Here is a 16,902-nt window from a genome sequence, read left to right as displayed (position 1 = left end):
TATTTTACATAGCAGGTGGTTTTTTTTTTTTCTCTTGCTCTCTCTTTTTTTTTTTTCTTTTTTTTTTTTTTTTTTTCTTTCCACATGCTTTGGGGCAGCTTTTAAGTCACTGGTATCATTAAGCCGCAGCGTCAGCCTGACATGTTTAAACTACAGCCTGATTAAACGTAAAATCGCATTTAGAAAGTGCTCCCCTGGCCACGTGTGCGCGGGGAGCAGGCCCGCTAATGGAACACCTAGGAGACATTGTACAGGGCACGGCCACAGCTGTCTGGGGACTTCTGGGAACGAAACCCCATAGATGCACTCCTGCACTGTTTCCCATCCGTCTGGGTTCCTGCGTGCTGTCTTGAATGGCTAACCTCAATATGTCAGAACTGTAAACTGTGGAGAGCTAAATGTAGCAGATGTTGTAAAAATTCCTTCCCCTCCTGTCGCTAGCATGCTTGCTTTCCATTTCATAACTAACCAAGCCTATCATTGCAGTGCAGATGGCCAGAAACCCAATCCTACCTGGAGTGGAGAGAACCTCTTCGGTGTCAGCCCCGTCTTAATGAATCTGTTAAATTAGCTTGTGCTGACACGGCGCAAGGAGAGCACTTTGTTGTACATAAGGGCTTGTATTGTTTGATCAGTACAGAACTGAAAGGGCTTTGATCTAGAAAGGTGCTTGTATGGCAGCAGGAGGGTATCAGGTTAGGTCAGTGTTTGCTCTGCTCAGGCATCTGCTGCGAGCAGGGGCAGAGGGCTGCACTCCCCCCGGCTTGCTCCTTAAAGGGCTACGAGCTGCTCCAGGAGCTGCTTTTTCACTGTTTTCTCTGCAGTATTTGGAGAGGAACATTTTCAGATTAAATATCTTCTTCACCTCAGAAGATGTGTGAGTTGCCCTAAACCTGTTTCACTCCCTTTGTTTTTGAGTTCTCCTCCTGTTGAAAATACAAAGCATCTCCAGAGACAATGTAGAAGAGAAATGAAAATAATTGCCTGCTTCTCTAAAGGAAGATGCCCTCTGTCCTCTGCCCACATAGTTCTCATCTTACAGTCAGCATAACTCTGGAAACAAATGTTAATGCTTTTGCTTTTCTTGTTGTTGTTTTGCTCATGAGAGTATCTTATATTAAACAAAAATATTTCTGTTGATTACTTAATTTCCAAAATTGTTTAGCAAACAGGCTGGTGATGCTAGTACTTTACACTTCTTTGGATTGAAGTATTAGGAAAAAAAAAAAAAGATGCATTACTGAAAGAATGGTATCTTTATTGGTATCACAGAAATGGGAAATGCGGTGAGTGAACCTGAGCCACAAAGTTCTCTTAAAACATAAATTCTGAAAGATTGAGTGTTGCTGGGACCCAGGAGTCACCTCATTAGAGTAAATATGTTTGTTAAAGAAATTTGCATGCTGAATGTGTTTTCAGATGAATGCTGATTCAATGGCATATACAAGAGACTTATGGCTTATAAAATGAGAAGTTTTTGTTTGCTTAGAAATGGACAGTTTCACTTTGTCCATTAACCTTGTGGCATTTGCCAGACAAATGCCATAAAAGCAAAAAAAAATTAAAATAGAGGAGGTTCTGTCCTTGGAGAAAATTGTCTTATTTTTACTCACTTCTGGGGAAAGCAAACAAAAAAAAGCAACTGGATGGGTTATCTTGTGACAAACTTGTTGGATAAGGACAGCTACAGAATTTTTGTCTGACAAGAAACTGCTCTTATTAGCTTGTAATGGAGTCAAGCATACTTTAACATTTGTGGCCTTGATATACAAATGCATGTTGAAAGAGAGCTGATGGTATCACAGAGTCAAATGTCTCTTTGCAATAGAGGGAAGCAGCTGGGAACATTTATTATTATTATTATTATTATTATTTATTTATTTATTTTCTTTCCACTAGCAGCCTCTTCAGCACTGTATTTAATGCAGTTCTGAAACAGCATTTTTGAAATGCCATGAAGTGAAAAGAATTAGTCTTTACTGAGGTCAGGTGTCTCTGGGGGAGAGTTCAGTGGGAAAAGATCTCATCAACATTTGACACTTTCTTAGAAGCCCATAGGAGGGAAGAGGGATGGAGCAAATCTGGAACAAATTTGTGAACGGTGAAATAATGTTGCAGAGGTATTGCTGATAAATTAAAAGCTTTAGCAGGAGCTAACTCAGTGGTATTTGCTGATTAATCTTTTCTTCCTAACCAGAGGACCCTTCTTGGTGGCCTTGGGGAAGTCGTGGCACCCAGAGGAGTTTAATTGTGCTCACTGCAAAGCCTCCATGGCTTACATTGGATTTGTGGAAGAGAAAGGGGCTCTGTATTGCGAGGTCTGCTATGAGAAGTTCTTTGCTCCGGAGTGTTCAAAGTGCCAGAGAAAGATCCTTGGAGTAAGTGACCAGCAGCTGACCCGTTCTTAAGTGGGAGCATTAACCACACTGTTCACTGCTTCTCAGTAATGAAATTCCCTTTTATGTGGCCCAGTTTGCATTCCTCAAAATGTACTCTGGCCCACCTTTTAAGTTCATATCACATATGGAGTATATATATTTGTCTCTTCTAATGTTGAGCCTTTTCAGTTTCTCTCTGATGCTCTTTAAGAAATGGTAGCATTGTCTCTTTTGCTCTTTCAAGTTTAGCCCATTTTCCTTAAGCTGCTCTGTAGCTGTTGTAATAACTAGTTTTTCTTGAGCAAAATGCTTTTAATTGGCAGCTTTTTACAGAATTGGAGGAGGAAAAAAGAAAGAAAAATAAATAATCCTCCTTAACTGAGCTGAACACTGGGAAACACAGGGTTTGGCTAGAGTCAAAATACTGAACTATTCCCTATGGTAATATCGATAGAAAGATGCATTATCCTACTCGGCACTAATATTGCTAATTTGAGCCTGCCAGCTCTTCGTCTGCTGCTTTACTGCAGAAAGCGATGTGTCTGTAGTCTTATGTAACTGGGGTTATGCAGGGCTTTGGCAGTGTGATCCTCAAGTCATATTTGGCACTATATCATCTTCTACAACAATACAGAGCAGTTGTAATTTTTGACATGATGTCTTCTGATTAACTATTTGCAGACTTCAGGTCAAAGAGACTTCTCTTCATATGTCAGGGGACTGTTCCGGGTGAGATCCTAAGTAAGATGAAGAAGGGGAACAAAAGAACTGTTAAACATGTCCAACTCTGGTTTTTGGAAGGTTCACATAAAGCTGCTTCTGACCAAAAAAAAAAAAAAAAAAAAAAGATGTACAATAAATAATTCGCTTCATAGACTTTAACTTTAGCAGTAACTGCATGCACAGCTCATTTTCAAAGTAGCAGTAGGAAGTATTCTTGAAATGAACCACGTGTAGAAGCACTGTCACCACAATCTAGTCGTCACATCGAAATAATGTGTTAATAACTCATTTTCTAATCCCCACAGGAAGTAATAAATGCTTTGAAACAAACTTGGCACGTTTCCTGCTTCGTGTGTGTGGCCTGTCATAACCCCATTCGCAATAATGTCTTCCACTTAGAAGATGGTGATCCCTACTGTGAGACGGGTAAGGAGTAACACAAGCAAAGTTTAGTGCAGCTGCGCAGAGAATCAGAGCTTAATAAGGTTTAAAAAATAATATGAATTTCTTTTTCTTGAGCTTCACCTCAGTAGAAGTGTCCCAGCAAATTCACGTAACTTTGGCAGTTCAGTTCACACTAACAACAAATGCAGTAGACGCTTTGAGTTTGCAACAGGTTTCTTTTGCAGGGAAGATGGGAAGTATTTCTTCATCAGCTTCTGTAGGAGCAGGCTTCTTGTCACTGGCTTTACTTGTTATTTCTGTTAGGCTCTTTACTTATTATTTCTGTAGGTGATACAGCAAAGTGTTAATTTTAGGTTGATTTTCTGGTTGGCTTTAAAATAGTTTATGTAAATCTACTTATTTACAAAACAAGCAAAAACCAGTAAAGCAAACTGTTTTACTCTGAATAGTAAAAACAGCAGGAAGGCTACCTCCAAGAACAAGCAGTCTGCCCAGGGAGTTTTTTTGCAAGGTCAGGGATAACATCTGTCAAACATAAGCTTAAAAAAAAAAAAAGTCTGTTGGGGGAAAAATATGACAGTAAGATTATAGCACTTGAAAGCCCGATGAGCATAATATGTAGAAAATGTGGTTGTAGATATTCAGGGGAAATCTAGTTAATCTAGTTTTTTGGGGTTTTGTTTTTTGTACTTTTTTTTAGCACTTCCGACTGACTGTGTCTTTTCGATGTGATTAACATGATCAGATTTTATTTCTGTTGATTTCTTAGTTTGCCTAAAACATTTCATGTACCCTTCTGAGCTACGACAGAAATAGATGTCATTTGTAAAACAATTCCACATAATGCAAAAAAACTAGTATGTATTAAAATTGTCTGTTTTTTTCACTGCATATTATTTACATCCATGACAGAATTGTCAATCAAACCTTTTCTGTGTTTTTAATTTGCTGTAAGGACCATTGTAATCTAGCTAGAGGTGGAAGTGGGTTGACCAGGAAGAAATCTAGCTTGAAATCCTAGTGACTTGTTTGGGGCTAAGATTTCCTCTGGGCTGGTCCAGTTGTTCACAGTGGTGCTATGAAGAGCCGTAGATACTGAAAATATGAGGAAGGCAGGCAAAATTTACCCAAATTTTCTGTCAGGGTGGATTTGATGAGGTGTTGGCAGATATGAAAGGACAAAGTAGGTTACTGCTAAGTCACTGTCACAAGTAGGGTAACGTGTTGCTCCTATTGAATTTGCGGAGCAGCAGAGGAAATGGATATATGAGCAGCATCCTCCAGTGTGACAGCATAGTGAAATTTCATCCTGAAGCAGTCTGAAGCCCCTCATCTTGGATGATTCAAAAATAGTACCGGAGGGATCAATAACTCCCCTTTGGGTGGAAAGCTCATGACCGGGTTTGTACTGCTAGTATTGAATTCTTGTTTCTGCCACCAAATGACCCGTATGTTGTGCGGTGCATTGATTTGTGCTACTGTTACAGCTCCCATGCACAATATGCACATTTTTGCATACTTTGAGTAGAAAACAGAGGGATAGAAAGACAAGAATATTACCCTTTTCATGAAGTTTCTGAGATAAAAAGTTGCTAGCAGAATTTAAGGCAGACACATTCTGTGAGGTGCTTTGGCAATGATGTGTTGTAATGGCTCTGGCTCTCTAACTAGATGTTAATTTGAGATATATTCACTCTTCAAAGACTTTCAGTCCAGCTGGAGTTAAGAGTCTGTGACTAATTTTGAAGAAATAGAGAATAGAAGTCATTGCCAACTTTCCTTCTTCCTAGTGCAATGAAGGGTTCTAATTTTAAATTTGTATTAGAAATTGTAACAGTGTCAGTTATTACTATTAGGGGGATTTAATCTGCAAAATGTCCCATTGCTGGACATGGATGCTAAAATTAAACTAAATGTGCGGATATATACAACTTTGAACATCCCAGTGCAGTTAGGAACCTGCTTTCAAAAATGCTGCATGCAAAAAGCATTAATATGTTACTTTATGAGAAGTCTGTGTTGGAAGACTTCTGTGGTATCACAATTCAAGCACGTGAATGCAAAAGAAAGCTGATGCCCTTCATTCTGCCTTATCTGTTGTTCTTTCTTTGGACCAAAAGCCAAGAAACTTATCAGCACAAACTACAGCGCACATTACAAAAGGTTGTAGTGGCTGGCACCAGAAAAATATCGGTAAAAGATTGCATGTGAACATGAATGTGAAGAGCTGAAAGGGTATAATCATGAGACCATGACCTTCAGGGGTTTTGGACAGAGGCATTCTGCCATTTGTCACTTTTATTGTGTGTTTTCTGATTATTCATTTGCAAATTCATGCCAACAACATTACAATAAGGAAGGTGATTTTTGAAGGTGTTTCTTGCCACTATTAGCCTTCAAGGACTTTGCTTTTGCAGAGCACTTGCGTTCCCAGTCTTGCTTAAATTCCTTCTATGATGCTCTTTGAGGTCATCATACGAGATACAGTTTTACTAAACCAAAACAGACTTCTCAGACTTCTCCCTGTGCTTGACACACATGATAAGCCTCTGTTGTCTCTGCTGCAGTAAGCACCAGAGTGTGTGTCTCTGGATTATCTAGTAGAGAAGCAGAATCTCCTTGTATCCTGCTTTTTACTCCTTATAATGCTGCTTGAAAACAGGCATTGACATCTGATGTCCCTGGCAGTGCCAGCGTGTTGGTATAAAGGATGGAGTCCAGTGCTTTATTAGGGTTGTCACTTTGTAATCCATTTTATGAAGGTCACATTATATATTTGGAATGGCAGCATGCTTATCTAGAATTCTCTCATGTTATAGCCCTAATGTTGTGTTCTGGGCAGGAAAAACAAACAAACAAAACCCACAACATTTAGAGTTGAAATAAATGGGAAAGACCAGACAGCTTAGGGACAAACTTAGGTCTGCACAGGTGGGCAGTGGAGGGCTGCAGTAACTCATGGTCTGTGATACGGCCCCGTGCACAGAGATGCAAGCTTCCATGTGGAGAGAACTTGGGAATGGGGATGGTTGTAAGTGCCTCCTACCCAACCTCATACATACATCTTACCCTGCTGCTCTGTCCTGCTTTCTCCTTTTCAACCTTTCTGGTGCCTAGAAGTGAATGGTGGGAATACCTTTCTATGACACCAGTCACTGAAACCCTACTGGTATCTTTTGTTAAACTTGGTAAATATGCTTGCTAAATCTCCGGGTTTTGTTTGGTTGATTTTTAAAGATCATGCAATAAGCTTTAGTGACTAGAAAACTCATCTTATTTAATTCAAATCGCTCTGTTCAGGACAGGAGCCTAACAAATACATGAAGTGGAAAGCAGTCCAGGACAAATACTGTGCCAGAATGCAGGCACGACCTACATACCTTGCTGAGGAGGTTTGTCATGTAAACAGGCAATAGGAAGCCTGGGTATGCTTTCAAAGCAGAGCCTGAGAGAGCACAAGTAGCATTCAGAGTCTGCGCTGGTGCTCTGCAAGGAGTGCATTTTCCCCCCGAGTGCACTATTGATCTCAAGGAAATGAAACACCAAGACGGTGGAAGCACTGCTTGGTTGAAAGGATAAGGAAGGGGAATAGAAGCGAATTACTGAGGAAAAGATGACATCGCTGTCATTCAGCCTAGGACCTCTTTATTCAGTGCACCCAGTCTCATAAAACTTGACAGGACAAGTGCAAACCCAATGCTATTGAAAGAAAAGAACAAAACTTTCAGAGTCAGTCTTGCTTTTCTGTGTGTGCTTCATCTTTAAAATTGGTGTTTGTTGCAGATTACTATGCCCTCTTTGGTACTATGTGCCATGGCTGCGAATTCCCCATTGAAGCTGGAGATAGGTTTCTTGAAGCCCTGGGCCACACTTGGCATGACACTTGTTTTGTATGCTCGGTAAGTAAAGCTGTTCTTCTTGTTAAATTAATCCATAGCAGCAGTACTTGTGCTAACATGACCAATATGGGACTTACAGCTAAAAATGTCTTTCAGTCCTCAGAACCCAAACAAAAAGCACTTTTACAGTTTTTTAGAAGGTGTATCTCTATTGTGGGCTGTTGGCACCAGTCCAGATCATCTGGGGTGGATTGCAGCACTGTGTCCTAGCATTTAACCCTTGACATTTGTTTCCCTAGAATAAATGTAGAAGGCCATAAAGGAACAGGCTGCATTTCTAAGGTATCAAGAGTACTTTTGACATAAAGACACTGTAGTCAAAGAGTATCACCTGCTAATATTTGGCGGGTAAAAAAAAAAAAGGAACCCAAATGGGATTTTATTTTATTTTTTCAGTTCTGAACTAACTCTACTCTGAGTTAAGAGCCTATAGACTTAAAGAGGAAGGCTATGCTTACATCAGCCATTAATTTTACATCAAAAAGAAAAAAAGACTATCTCTCAAAAAAAAAAAAAAGTAATAATTCTTAATCTTTGAATATACTGGTGCATAGTGCAATGCCATGATTAGGCATTCCGAATAACATGTGGTATAATTCATCCATCTCAATTAGGTGACATTTTCTTTTTGATCCCATTTCAGGTATGCAGTGACAGTTTGGAGGGTCAGACTTTCTTCTCCAAGAAGGACAAGCCACTGTGCAAGAAACATGCTCACTCTATCAACATCTGATGCTTGGAGCTCATCCTGTTTAGCAAATGTACTGAGCAGAAAGAAAGGTTAAAATGTCCATGTTTGATTGTTAGTTAAAGTTATTTATATATGCTTTTCTAAAAATGGAAGACAAATGTGGAAATTTTAGTGATTTTGTACGCTATTTTTAGAGTGTTTGTCGGTTAGGGGTTTGCTTCATAAAAAGCGGGGAATCAGGAATTACACCCAAGTGAAAATATTAGAGTGCCTTTACTTCGCTACTTGGCACGTTACTGTATTGGTCTCATGATTTTATGACCACATTTATATATGCTTCAATATGAGAAGTGAAGTTTCTCTAAAAATGAGTACCTGATTTTAGATTGTTGGGTTTGCTGCTATTCAACAAATAAAAGGAGATTGGCTTCAGTGGTCCAGATCACTTTATTGTGCTGATGTTTTTTAAGGTGTGTCTGGAAGTACTGAAGCTAAACTCCGTTAAAGAGGAACTCAAAGCAATGATAAGATTAGGTGGAATGTAGTTCAACAACTAATATTTTCATCTGATGCTCAGCTTCATTAAGCCTCCTGCACCATTACACATACCTGTGCCTTTTAGATCTCTGATGGGTCTACAGAGGACAGAGATTTTTACAAAGCCATCGTGTGATGGCTGCGCTAGTGAGCACGGATGATTTAAAGACGCCAGTTGGAAGAAAACATAGATGGGATACTGTTCCTTAAACCACAGCATGTGCTACCAGAATACTAGCCAAAATAAAGCAATAGTGAGAGTGTGCTTGACAAGACAATAATGTCAGATCAACTCTGAAGTATAAGGGAGTGGGTACTATATTCTTATGTTCACAGTTCAAGTTTTAGATAGTTTTCAGTGCCTTGGAAAGGGGAAAATGCATTGAATCTGCATGTAACAGTGTCTTATATCCAGAATGTGAGACTTCAGTGTTTAATAAGGAAAACTTGTGAAGTGCAACTGAGGACATTGTTTTTCTCTCAGTATATTCTTTATGATGTAGCTCATGAATATGTATATTGGTGGTTTGCCAGGTAGCATACTATAAACTTATTTTCTTGCTCAGCTGTTATGATTTTTATTAGTTTAGTTTTTTCTCTTTTCCACCAGATGTAAGGAATATATTGTTAAATAATATAATATTGAGTTAGGCAGTCCAGTATCTCTCAGTTCTTGCAAGGGAACAGAGACAATACTGTCATTATGCATTTACTGCAAGCCAGGAGATGTTGCCAGTCCTGTGGCTTGATATGAATTTTGCCACAGTGTCAGCACAAGACCCATGCACCAGCTAAGTCCCACTTACCTTCAGATTAGGGTTTAAGTGGTATGGAGCAATAGTAGGCGTATAGGGAAAGGGTGATAACCCTCTGCACAGGGTGAATTTTACTCCAGCAGAGCTGCACAACAGAGAAGGAGGCCCTCTCGGGGCCAGATTAGACTCCTGATGCAAACTGAATTTACATGCTATTAAGTTCAAGTTAGATGTCAGAGCTGAATTGCTATGCTTTAGTGCTACTTCCAGTAGACTTTAGAAGTGCACTGGGTGGTTGTTTGTTTTGTTTTGTTTGTTTGTTTTAATTATTGATAAAAAGGAGAGGTTTATCCATAAAATCATGAGGACAATTACAAAAAAATACTATGGTTGAGTGAAGCAATTGTAACAAGAAACATCAACACAAGAGGGGGAGAAAAAAAAACACATCAAAATGTTTACACTCTTATATGTACACCCTTCTGTGCCTGTGGCTGAAAATCAGGAGGATAAGGGCAGACTAGACAAGATACAGCAGTATGAGCCAGCTTGCTTTAGAAATTAGTGGAATGTGGAGCAATGAGTCCTGAAGACTAGGTGTCAGTACAGCTGTATTGCACATGCATGAGGAAAGAGGATGCGAATGCACGTGATAAGGTAATTTCTGAAATTCAGACCTTGCTATTCTGAAGTAGGATAGAAGCTATTCAGTGGACACAATGTTTGCCAGTGTCCATAAAGACATCTTTTCTTTCTTTTTTTTTTTTATTTTTTTATTTTTTAATTTTTATTGGATTTATGTTTCTAATACATATGCTCTAGGTTTGAAATTTCACAGTTGTTAATGAATATGAGCACAAACACCTGAAAGGCTCCAGTAGTACTAATTCACTTAGCTGCTTTGCCTTTTAGTTTCTGCTTTGTCTATTTGTTTAAAATTTAAAAAGGAAGCATAGAGTCAGTGATACATACTGCAAATTTAATGGGTCTCTTGAATTATATAAATCAACTAAAGCAAAAAGGAACATAATGTTTATCATGATTTTAATAAGTGAGATTTTAGTAGAGCACTTTATAATAATGCCATATATCTCACTGAATATTTATTACTTTTTTGTTGTTTAGGACTATTTCATACCAGTATCTTTGTATTTTGTTTTATTTGTAAGCCTGCCTATTTACCTCTAGAATTTTTTGGTGTGTCAGTGTGTGTATTTATATATACTTATCTATGTATGCACACGTGTGTGTACAGTGAGACGTACATATATATGCACATATACATGTGTATATTTGATTGCAGACTTGAGATAGCAAAATCAGCACCGTTCCATTGTCATCTGGGGATAAGATTTCCAACTATTTTTCATAAAACAGATCTACATCATTCATGTTTTGAAGGAAAGTTAAAAAGCCAGGAGAACCCTGTTAATAATCTAACTACTGTAGGGTTTTGCATGCATTTTCAGTCAGTAATTACTTTTTCTTCCAAAACTGTGCCTGTTAAAAGAATTGGGTTTAACTCTGAAGGTAGAAGGTCTTTATTAGTTGAATAATCGAATCGTGATGACACTTTCAATATATTGTAACTAAATAATTCAGAAATATGTGTAAATATAATAAATGCTTAATATAACAATGCAATAAACGTAAAAGCAAAACTTGAGTAGCGGTCCAGTGTGTGTTGGTCTGTTCAGCTGTGTACCTGTCTCCTGATGGGACTACTCACATCTAGCCATGTGGATGGCTTTGCTAACAGGTAAGAAGGGGAACTACATCAGTTCACAAATTAGTTTCTTGAATTTCATTTTTGTTTTCATTGTTTTACTCTAAGAAGTCAGCTGTTAAGTCTTGGTGATTTTTGTGTTTCTGTTTAATAGTCTTGGGTGTCAAATGTTGGCTGTTCACATTTGCAAATGTAATAATAATTTAAAAACAAAACAACAACAAAGAAAACCACAACATGGAAAACAGAACTCACTATCTGTCCTCAGCTGTTTTGCAACTAGTGGATTTTCTTTTTTTCTGAATCACAGTCAGTAAAAGAAAGTCCTGACTGTACGCACGAATAAATGTAATTTGAGTTGCTTGTTCTTCAAGTTTTTTGGGGTAGAATGGAGGTTTCAGCAAGTTGGCCATGAGCCAGTAATGTGTCCTTGTGACAAGGAAGACCACCAGCCTCCTGGGCTTCGTTAGGCAGAAGATTGCCAGCAGGCCACGGGTGGTGAGCCGTCTTCTCTGCTCAGCTTTGGTGAGACACACCTGGAGTGCTGGGCTCACCACTACAAGGGAGATATGCACACACTAGAGTAAGTCCAGTGCAGAGCCACAAAGAAGATTAAGGGCTTGGAGCATGTTTTAGTGATGGGACTTAGTAGGTCAGGTTGATGGCTGGGCTTGATGATCTTGAAAGTCTTTTCCCACCTAAATGATTCTGTGATTCTCTATGAGGAGAGGCTGAGAGCTGGGACTGTTGAGCGTGGAGAGGAGGAGGTTCGGGGGGGATCTTATCAATGTGTAGAAATACCTGATGGGGAGAGTAAAGAAGATGGAACCAGGCTCTGTCTGGTGCTATCTAGTGACAGGGCAACTGTGCGAGTGGCACAGGCTGCCCAGAGAGATTGTGGAGTTCTCTGTCCTTGGAGATTTGCAAAACCTGACTGGATGTATCCCTGGGAAACCTGCTCTGGCTGACACTGCTCTGAGAAGGGGAGTTGGACTCGACAAGGTCTGTTCATCTCCAAATGTCCCTTACAACCTCGGTGAGTCTGATTCTCCATCTTTCCTGAAGATGGAAGTATTGAACGCTGTAGAATATATAACAATGTAAAACACAGATTTGGCCAATTACTATTTATTTGCTGTCTTTAGTTCACTCTACCACCCAGCTAGAATACTTTGCAATATTTGTTTAGAAGTGTTTAGTATTTTTCCTGTGTTGAGATTGTTCAGTGAAATATTGCCTGCTCTGGCAAGCATTATCTGATACTGTACTTAGCCTTGGCACAAAGCATTCTCTGCTTTCACCGTGGGATACTTAACCATCTACTATAACATGGCCAATTAATTCATGATAATACCAGCCTCGTAAGACTCCTTAGCTGAATCCCTCTTAACTAAGCAAATGTACTGTTGTTTTCTACCTTTATTTACACAAGCTAAGGAAAACACTGTGCATAGCTCTATAAAATTTAGAGGCAACTTTACAGAAAGCTTGCGTTCCCTTCAGCATTTAGGCTATGAATGAGACCAATGCAAGTCTATTTGCAAACAGTATATTAAACTCCAGAAGCCAAACTTTTAAAGGCATCAGGTCTGCATTTGACGTTTTAATGGCAAAGGTTTGGTTTCTATCAATCACAACGTCATGTAACATTAAAATGCACCGACAAAAATAAGAAATCTGTCATTCATTCATTAAGACACTGTAATCCAGTGTAAGATTTATAGGCTTAAAACTCAACAGTGTGTTTTCACAATAAATCCACTTTCACTGCTCAGCACAGAACAAGTCCCTCTGTCAGTCAAAATGTTTGCTGGTCAAAATGCCCTGTATGAGATCTTCAAAGGGTTTTTCACAAAATTGCATATAAATCCTTTTACCAGCAAAGGCTTAATTTAGGTTTGAGTTTTACTTTCTCGGGACATTGGCTAATATCTTGTGCTCAGACAAGATCTTGGTTATATCAGAAACACATAGGGCCTAATTTATTATTAGCAGTCTGGTGTTAATTAGGGGGAATTACCAGAAATAGTTTGCTTGATGGAAATTTATTATGGGATCACACTTTACTGATGGCAAAATAGGAGTCACTGAAAGAGTACAGCTCCTTCTCATAACCAACTAATTAATAAGGTGCCAAAATTCCTCTGAGAAGGGTTTGGTCCTAACTATGGGAACCTCACAGAGCAAATGGTTCCTAGGCAGTATTTAAAATTTAAAAGAGGAAAAGAGAGAGGAGAAAGAGCTGCCCAGCAGAAGTCTCAAAAGTGGTATTGCTTTTTCTTGAATTTATGAAAGAAAATATTTAGCTGTGTTTCTAAGCTCATTAAAGAATTGCTTTTCCCAGACAGAAAAACAACAGCAAGTTTATAATCTCATTTGGTATTCTTGAACTTGGTTTGCAGTTTTACTTGTGCATATTGCACACTGTAGCTTGTGATTTCATGATCAGGGCTCATAATGAGCTTTTGTATTGCTCTTTATTACTATTCCTAAAGGTCTCTTTCTTCATCCTTTGCCATGAAAGTTGGCATAGATAGGAAACTTGTGTTTATGACTGAAAAGTAGGGCAAAATACTCACATCTGTGATAAGCCCAAATCTAGCATGGCAGTCTGAGGATAGAAAATCACTGTCTGTTGTTAATGATCACGGGAAAGTTTTATTTGTGTCAGAGTGGCATGTTATAATAACATGGAGTGCAAGCGAAAACATCTCTAAAGAAATTTAAAATCACCATACTAAAATTTATGCATGGTTGGTTTGGAAAAATATTTTCCATAAGATTTCTTTCAAAATATTTAAAATGGTAAGGTGTGCAAGTTGTCATAAAGCACTTTTGTATTTGCACTGGAAATACCTTAAACTCTTTTAAAAATACCCAGCTTTTTTGGTATGTTTTCAAAGGTTTCTACTATACTATGAAACTAAGGATTGTGTCATTGTATTCTGAGTAAGGCTCACATTTTCCGTAGGATCACAGTTATTTCCTTTCCAGTACTCATGCCTTCGCTTCACTTTTTCTTACTACTGGACAGTGCCATTGTTTGTTTTAAAATATTTCAGTACAAGATAATCCTGACAAGGTGTGTCCTTTGTTTCTCTTTGTGATGCCTCAATGAAATGTCAAATGTTCCTTTGGAAAATATAAACTTGCACTACATTTTGGCACACTTACCAAAGTGTCAAGTTTTCCCACCCAGAAGTTTCCGCTGGAAAAGTAACTTAAGATACTAGACCAAAGTGGCAATTATATCCCACATAAACTCTTCCTTTCCCTTGAAAACCATCAGGTGAAAGGAAAGCTCATAAAAACAAGTGTAGCGCTAAATTCATCGATAACCTAAGCAGATACAGCCTCACTTATTTCAACTTAACCCCCCTCCAAATAAAATATAATTGGTATCAAAGCTGCATTAACTTTATGCTGGTGCTTGCCCAGTCAGTGAGATCAGAATTAAACTGAAGACCTGGGCCTTGGTTTTAACAGGGTTTCCATTGGCATCACAAATCCACTTGAAGGAATGCTGTAGTTTGGTAGGTGACTGAGCAGGGAGCTCCTGGTAAAGCTCAGATAGAAGAAGGAAGTTACGGCATTGGAAAAAGGGACAGGCCACTTGACAGGATTATAGGGACACTGCCAGAGTATGCAGGGATGTGACAAGGAAGGCCTAGGTCCATTTGGAATTATATCTGGCAAGGAACATCAAGGATAACAAGAAGGGCTTCTTCAAATGCATCAGTAGAAAAAGAAATACTGGGGAAAATGTCAGCCCGTTGCTGAATGGGGCAGGTGCCCTGCTGACAAAGGATACCAAGAAGGCATAGTTGCTGAATGCTTTTTTTTTGCTTCAGTCTTTACTGCTAAGACCAGCCCTCAGGAATCTCAGACCCTGGAGACAAGAGAGGAAGTCCAGAGAAGGGAGGATTTTCCCTTGGTTGAAGAGGATTGGGTCAGAGATCATTTAAGCAAACCTGACATCCACAAATCTGTGGGCCCTGATGGAATGCACCCACGGGTGCTGAAGGAGCTGGTTGATGTTATTGCCAGGCCACTCTCCATCATCCCTGAAAGAGACCAGGAGAGGTGCCTGAGGACTGGAAGAACAAAGAAGACACGCCACTCTTCAAAAAGGTCAAGAAGGAGGACCCAGGCAACTATAGGCCAGTCAGCCTCACCTCCATCCCTGCAAAGGCAAGATTTTTACTTTTCAGGTCAAGGTCTTGTCTTTGTAAGTTCTCAGCCTGTGCCTGTTGGAGACAAGGTAGGCTATAAAACAGAGCACATTAATATTCACAGCACCTAGGGCCCAATCTTGGATTTACCATAATTTGCTCTAAGCAATCCAAGTGCAATTAATCCGCTGTGTGACTTTTTCCCATGTGGTACCTGCTGACAATCAGTAGAGAATTACTGGGAAATTGACTATTGATAAATGGAGAAGCAATTTGAAACACCCAAAAGAAGTTGGGCATTCTCTGAAATAATTCAGTATGTATCAACCTAAGTAAAATGATACTACAATAAGACTGTAATCTATCTTTAAATCTTACATAGTCTTCATATATATATATACATATGTATCCCAAACCTGCAGCTAATCAACTGTTTTTTCCTGCTTTTACTAGAACATATCTTATAGCTGGCTAGAGGCTTCCTCTGCAAAATTTGGAGGAAGATTATTTTTTGATACTCTCCTTTTACATTTGTTCCAAATGGATCTGTGTGGTGTCTTGGTAGGGATCAGTTTCTGAGTATGCTCTGATGAAGTCTGTGATACACCCCCCAAACTATCAGCAGTGGTGTATTTTCTTTCTCAAAGCTTGTCCATTACAAGGTCTCCAAAGCTTTGGTATAGGTTTTCTAATACCATATTAATCTTCTAGACAGTTATGTGATCAGAGAAAAAGAATGAGATACCATGTATTTTACTGTTCAATGACAGCATTTGAGGATTGAGGTATCATTTGGGAGTACTAGATAGCTAGTTAGACAGTGTTATGGTACCACTGTGAAACTGAGAGCAATAATTTGGAACATGATGGGATAGAAGTGCTAATCATAACGCTGCTTTTCAAAAAGAGACAAGCAGGTAATGCTGCTATTTACTTAAGGTATCCTGTAGATGATATTATATTATCTATATTATCTATTATCTGTATCATCTCTATATATTATCTATAGATAATATATAATACATTGGTAAAACATTTTATGTATTAGAATATTGTTTCATATAAAAGATTAAGTTATGTGCAGTTTCTTGTACTCAGAACTTAAAAGTGGTGCTACCTTGTGCTAAAAGCCCACAGCCACAGGTTGTAACTACATCTAGTTCCGCTACTCAAGCTATGAATGATTTGTTTGTTTGTTTTCAGAAAAGGATCTATATTGTGTGTATATATATATATTGACATACACCTGATAAAGAGGTAGCTTTCATATTTTTATAGTGTTGTGAATTGTCTGGTATGCTGGGAAGTGATGCATTGCTTAAAAACCTGTAGGCAGTATTCTTTTTTTATTTTTTATCTTTATTAAAAAAAAAAAAAAAAAGTTTTTGTGCTGACTCAGATCTTAGCCAGTTGAAATTTCTTACAGTCCTGGAGAGATATGTTTCTGAAATGTCCAAAAGGGGATTTTTCTTCCTTTTCTTCAGAAGAGCAATTAGTGACTGTGGGCCAGTGCTGACTCAGCACTGGTTGCCTTGGCTTGCCACAAATGAGGTCTTCAGAAAAGGCAAAATTCCTCTAGAGAGAGCTTCAGTGTTTTTAAGCATGGATGGGAGCTC

The 16,902-nt window shown here is 38.8% G+C and overlaps 1 protein-coding gene across 11 annotated transcripts in view; it reads left to right on the top strand.

Annotated features, from left to right (window-relative positions):
- The window catches only part of PDLIM5 (PDZ and LIM domain 5), a 129,708-nt gene extending 118,654 nt beyond the window's left edge, over nucleotides 1-11,054 (top strand). For all 11 annotated transcript variants that reach the window (XM_027455589.3, XM_038177793.2, XM_072037011.1 and 8 more), the window contains 4 exons: nucleotides 2,198-2,378; nucleotides 3,407-3,527; nucleotides 7,290-7,405; nucleotides 8,049-11,054. In XM_027455589.3, the coding sequence (XP_027311390.1) occupies nucleotides 2,198-2,378; nucleotides 3,407-3,527; nucleotides 7,290-7,405; nucleotides 8,049-8,138 (508 nt within the window). In that variant the 3' untranslated portion in view covers nucleotides 8,139-11,054. The remainder of the gene's footprint in view (nucleotides 1-2,197; nucleotides 2,379-3,406; nucleotides 3,528-7,289; nucleotides 7,406-8,048) is intronic.
- The last annotated feature ends 5,848 nt before the right edge of the window (nucleotides 11,055-16,902 follow it).

This window comes from Anas platyrhynchos, chromosome 4 (assembly GCF_047663525.1).
Source record: "Anas platyrhynchos isolate ZD024472 breed Pekin duck chromosome 4, IASCAAS_PekinDuck_T2T, whole genome shotgun sequence".
NCBI classification, from domain to species: Eukaryota; Metazoa; Chordata; class Aves; order Anseriformes; family Anatidae; genus Anas; species Anas platyrhynchos.
Note: the sequence above shows the minus strand (reverse complement) of the source record. Positions and strands in the feature narration are given on the sequence as shown.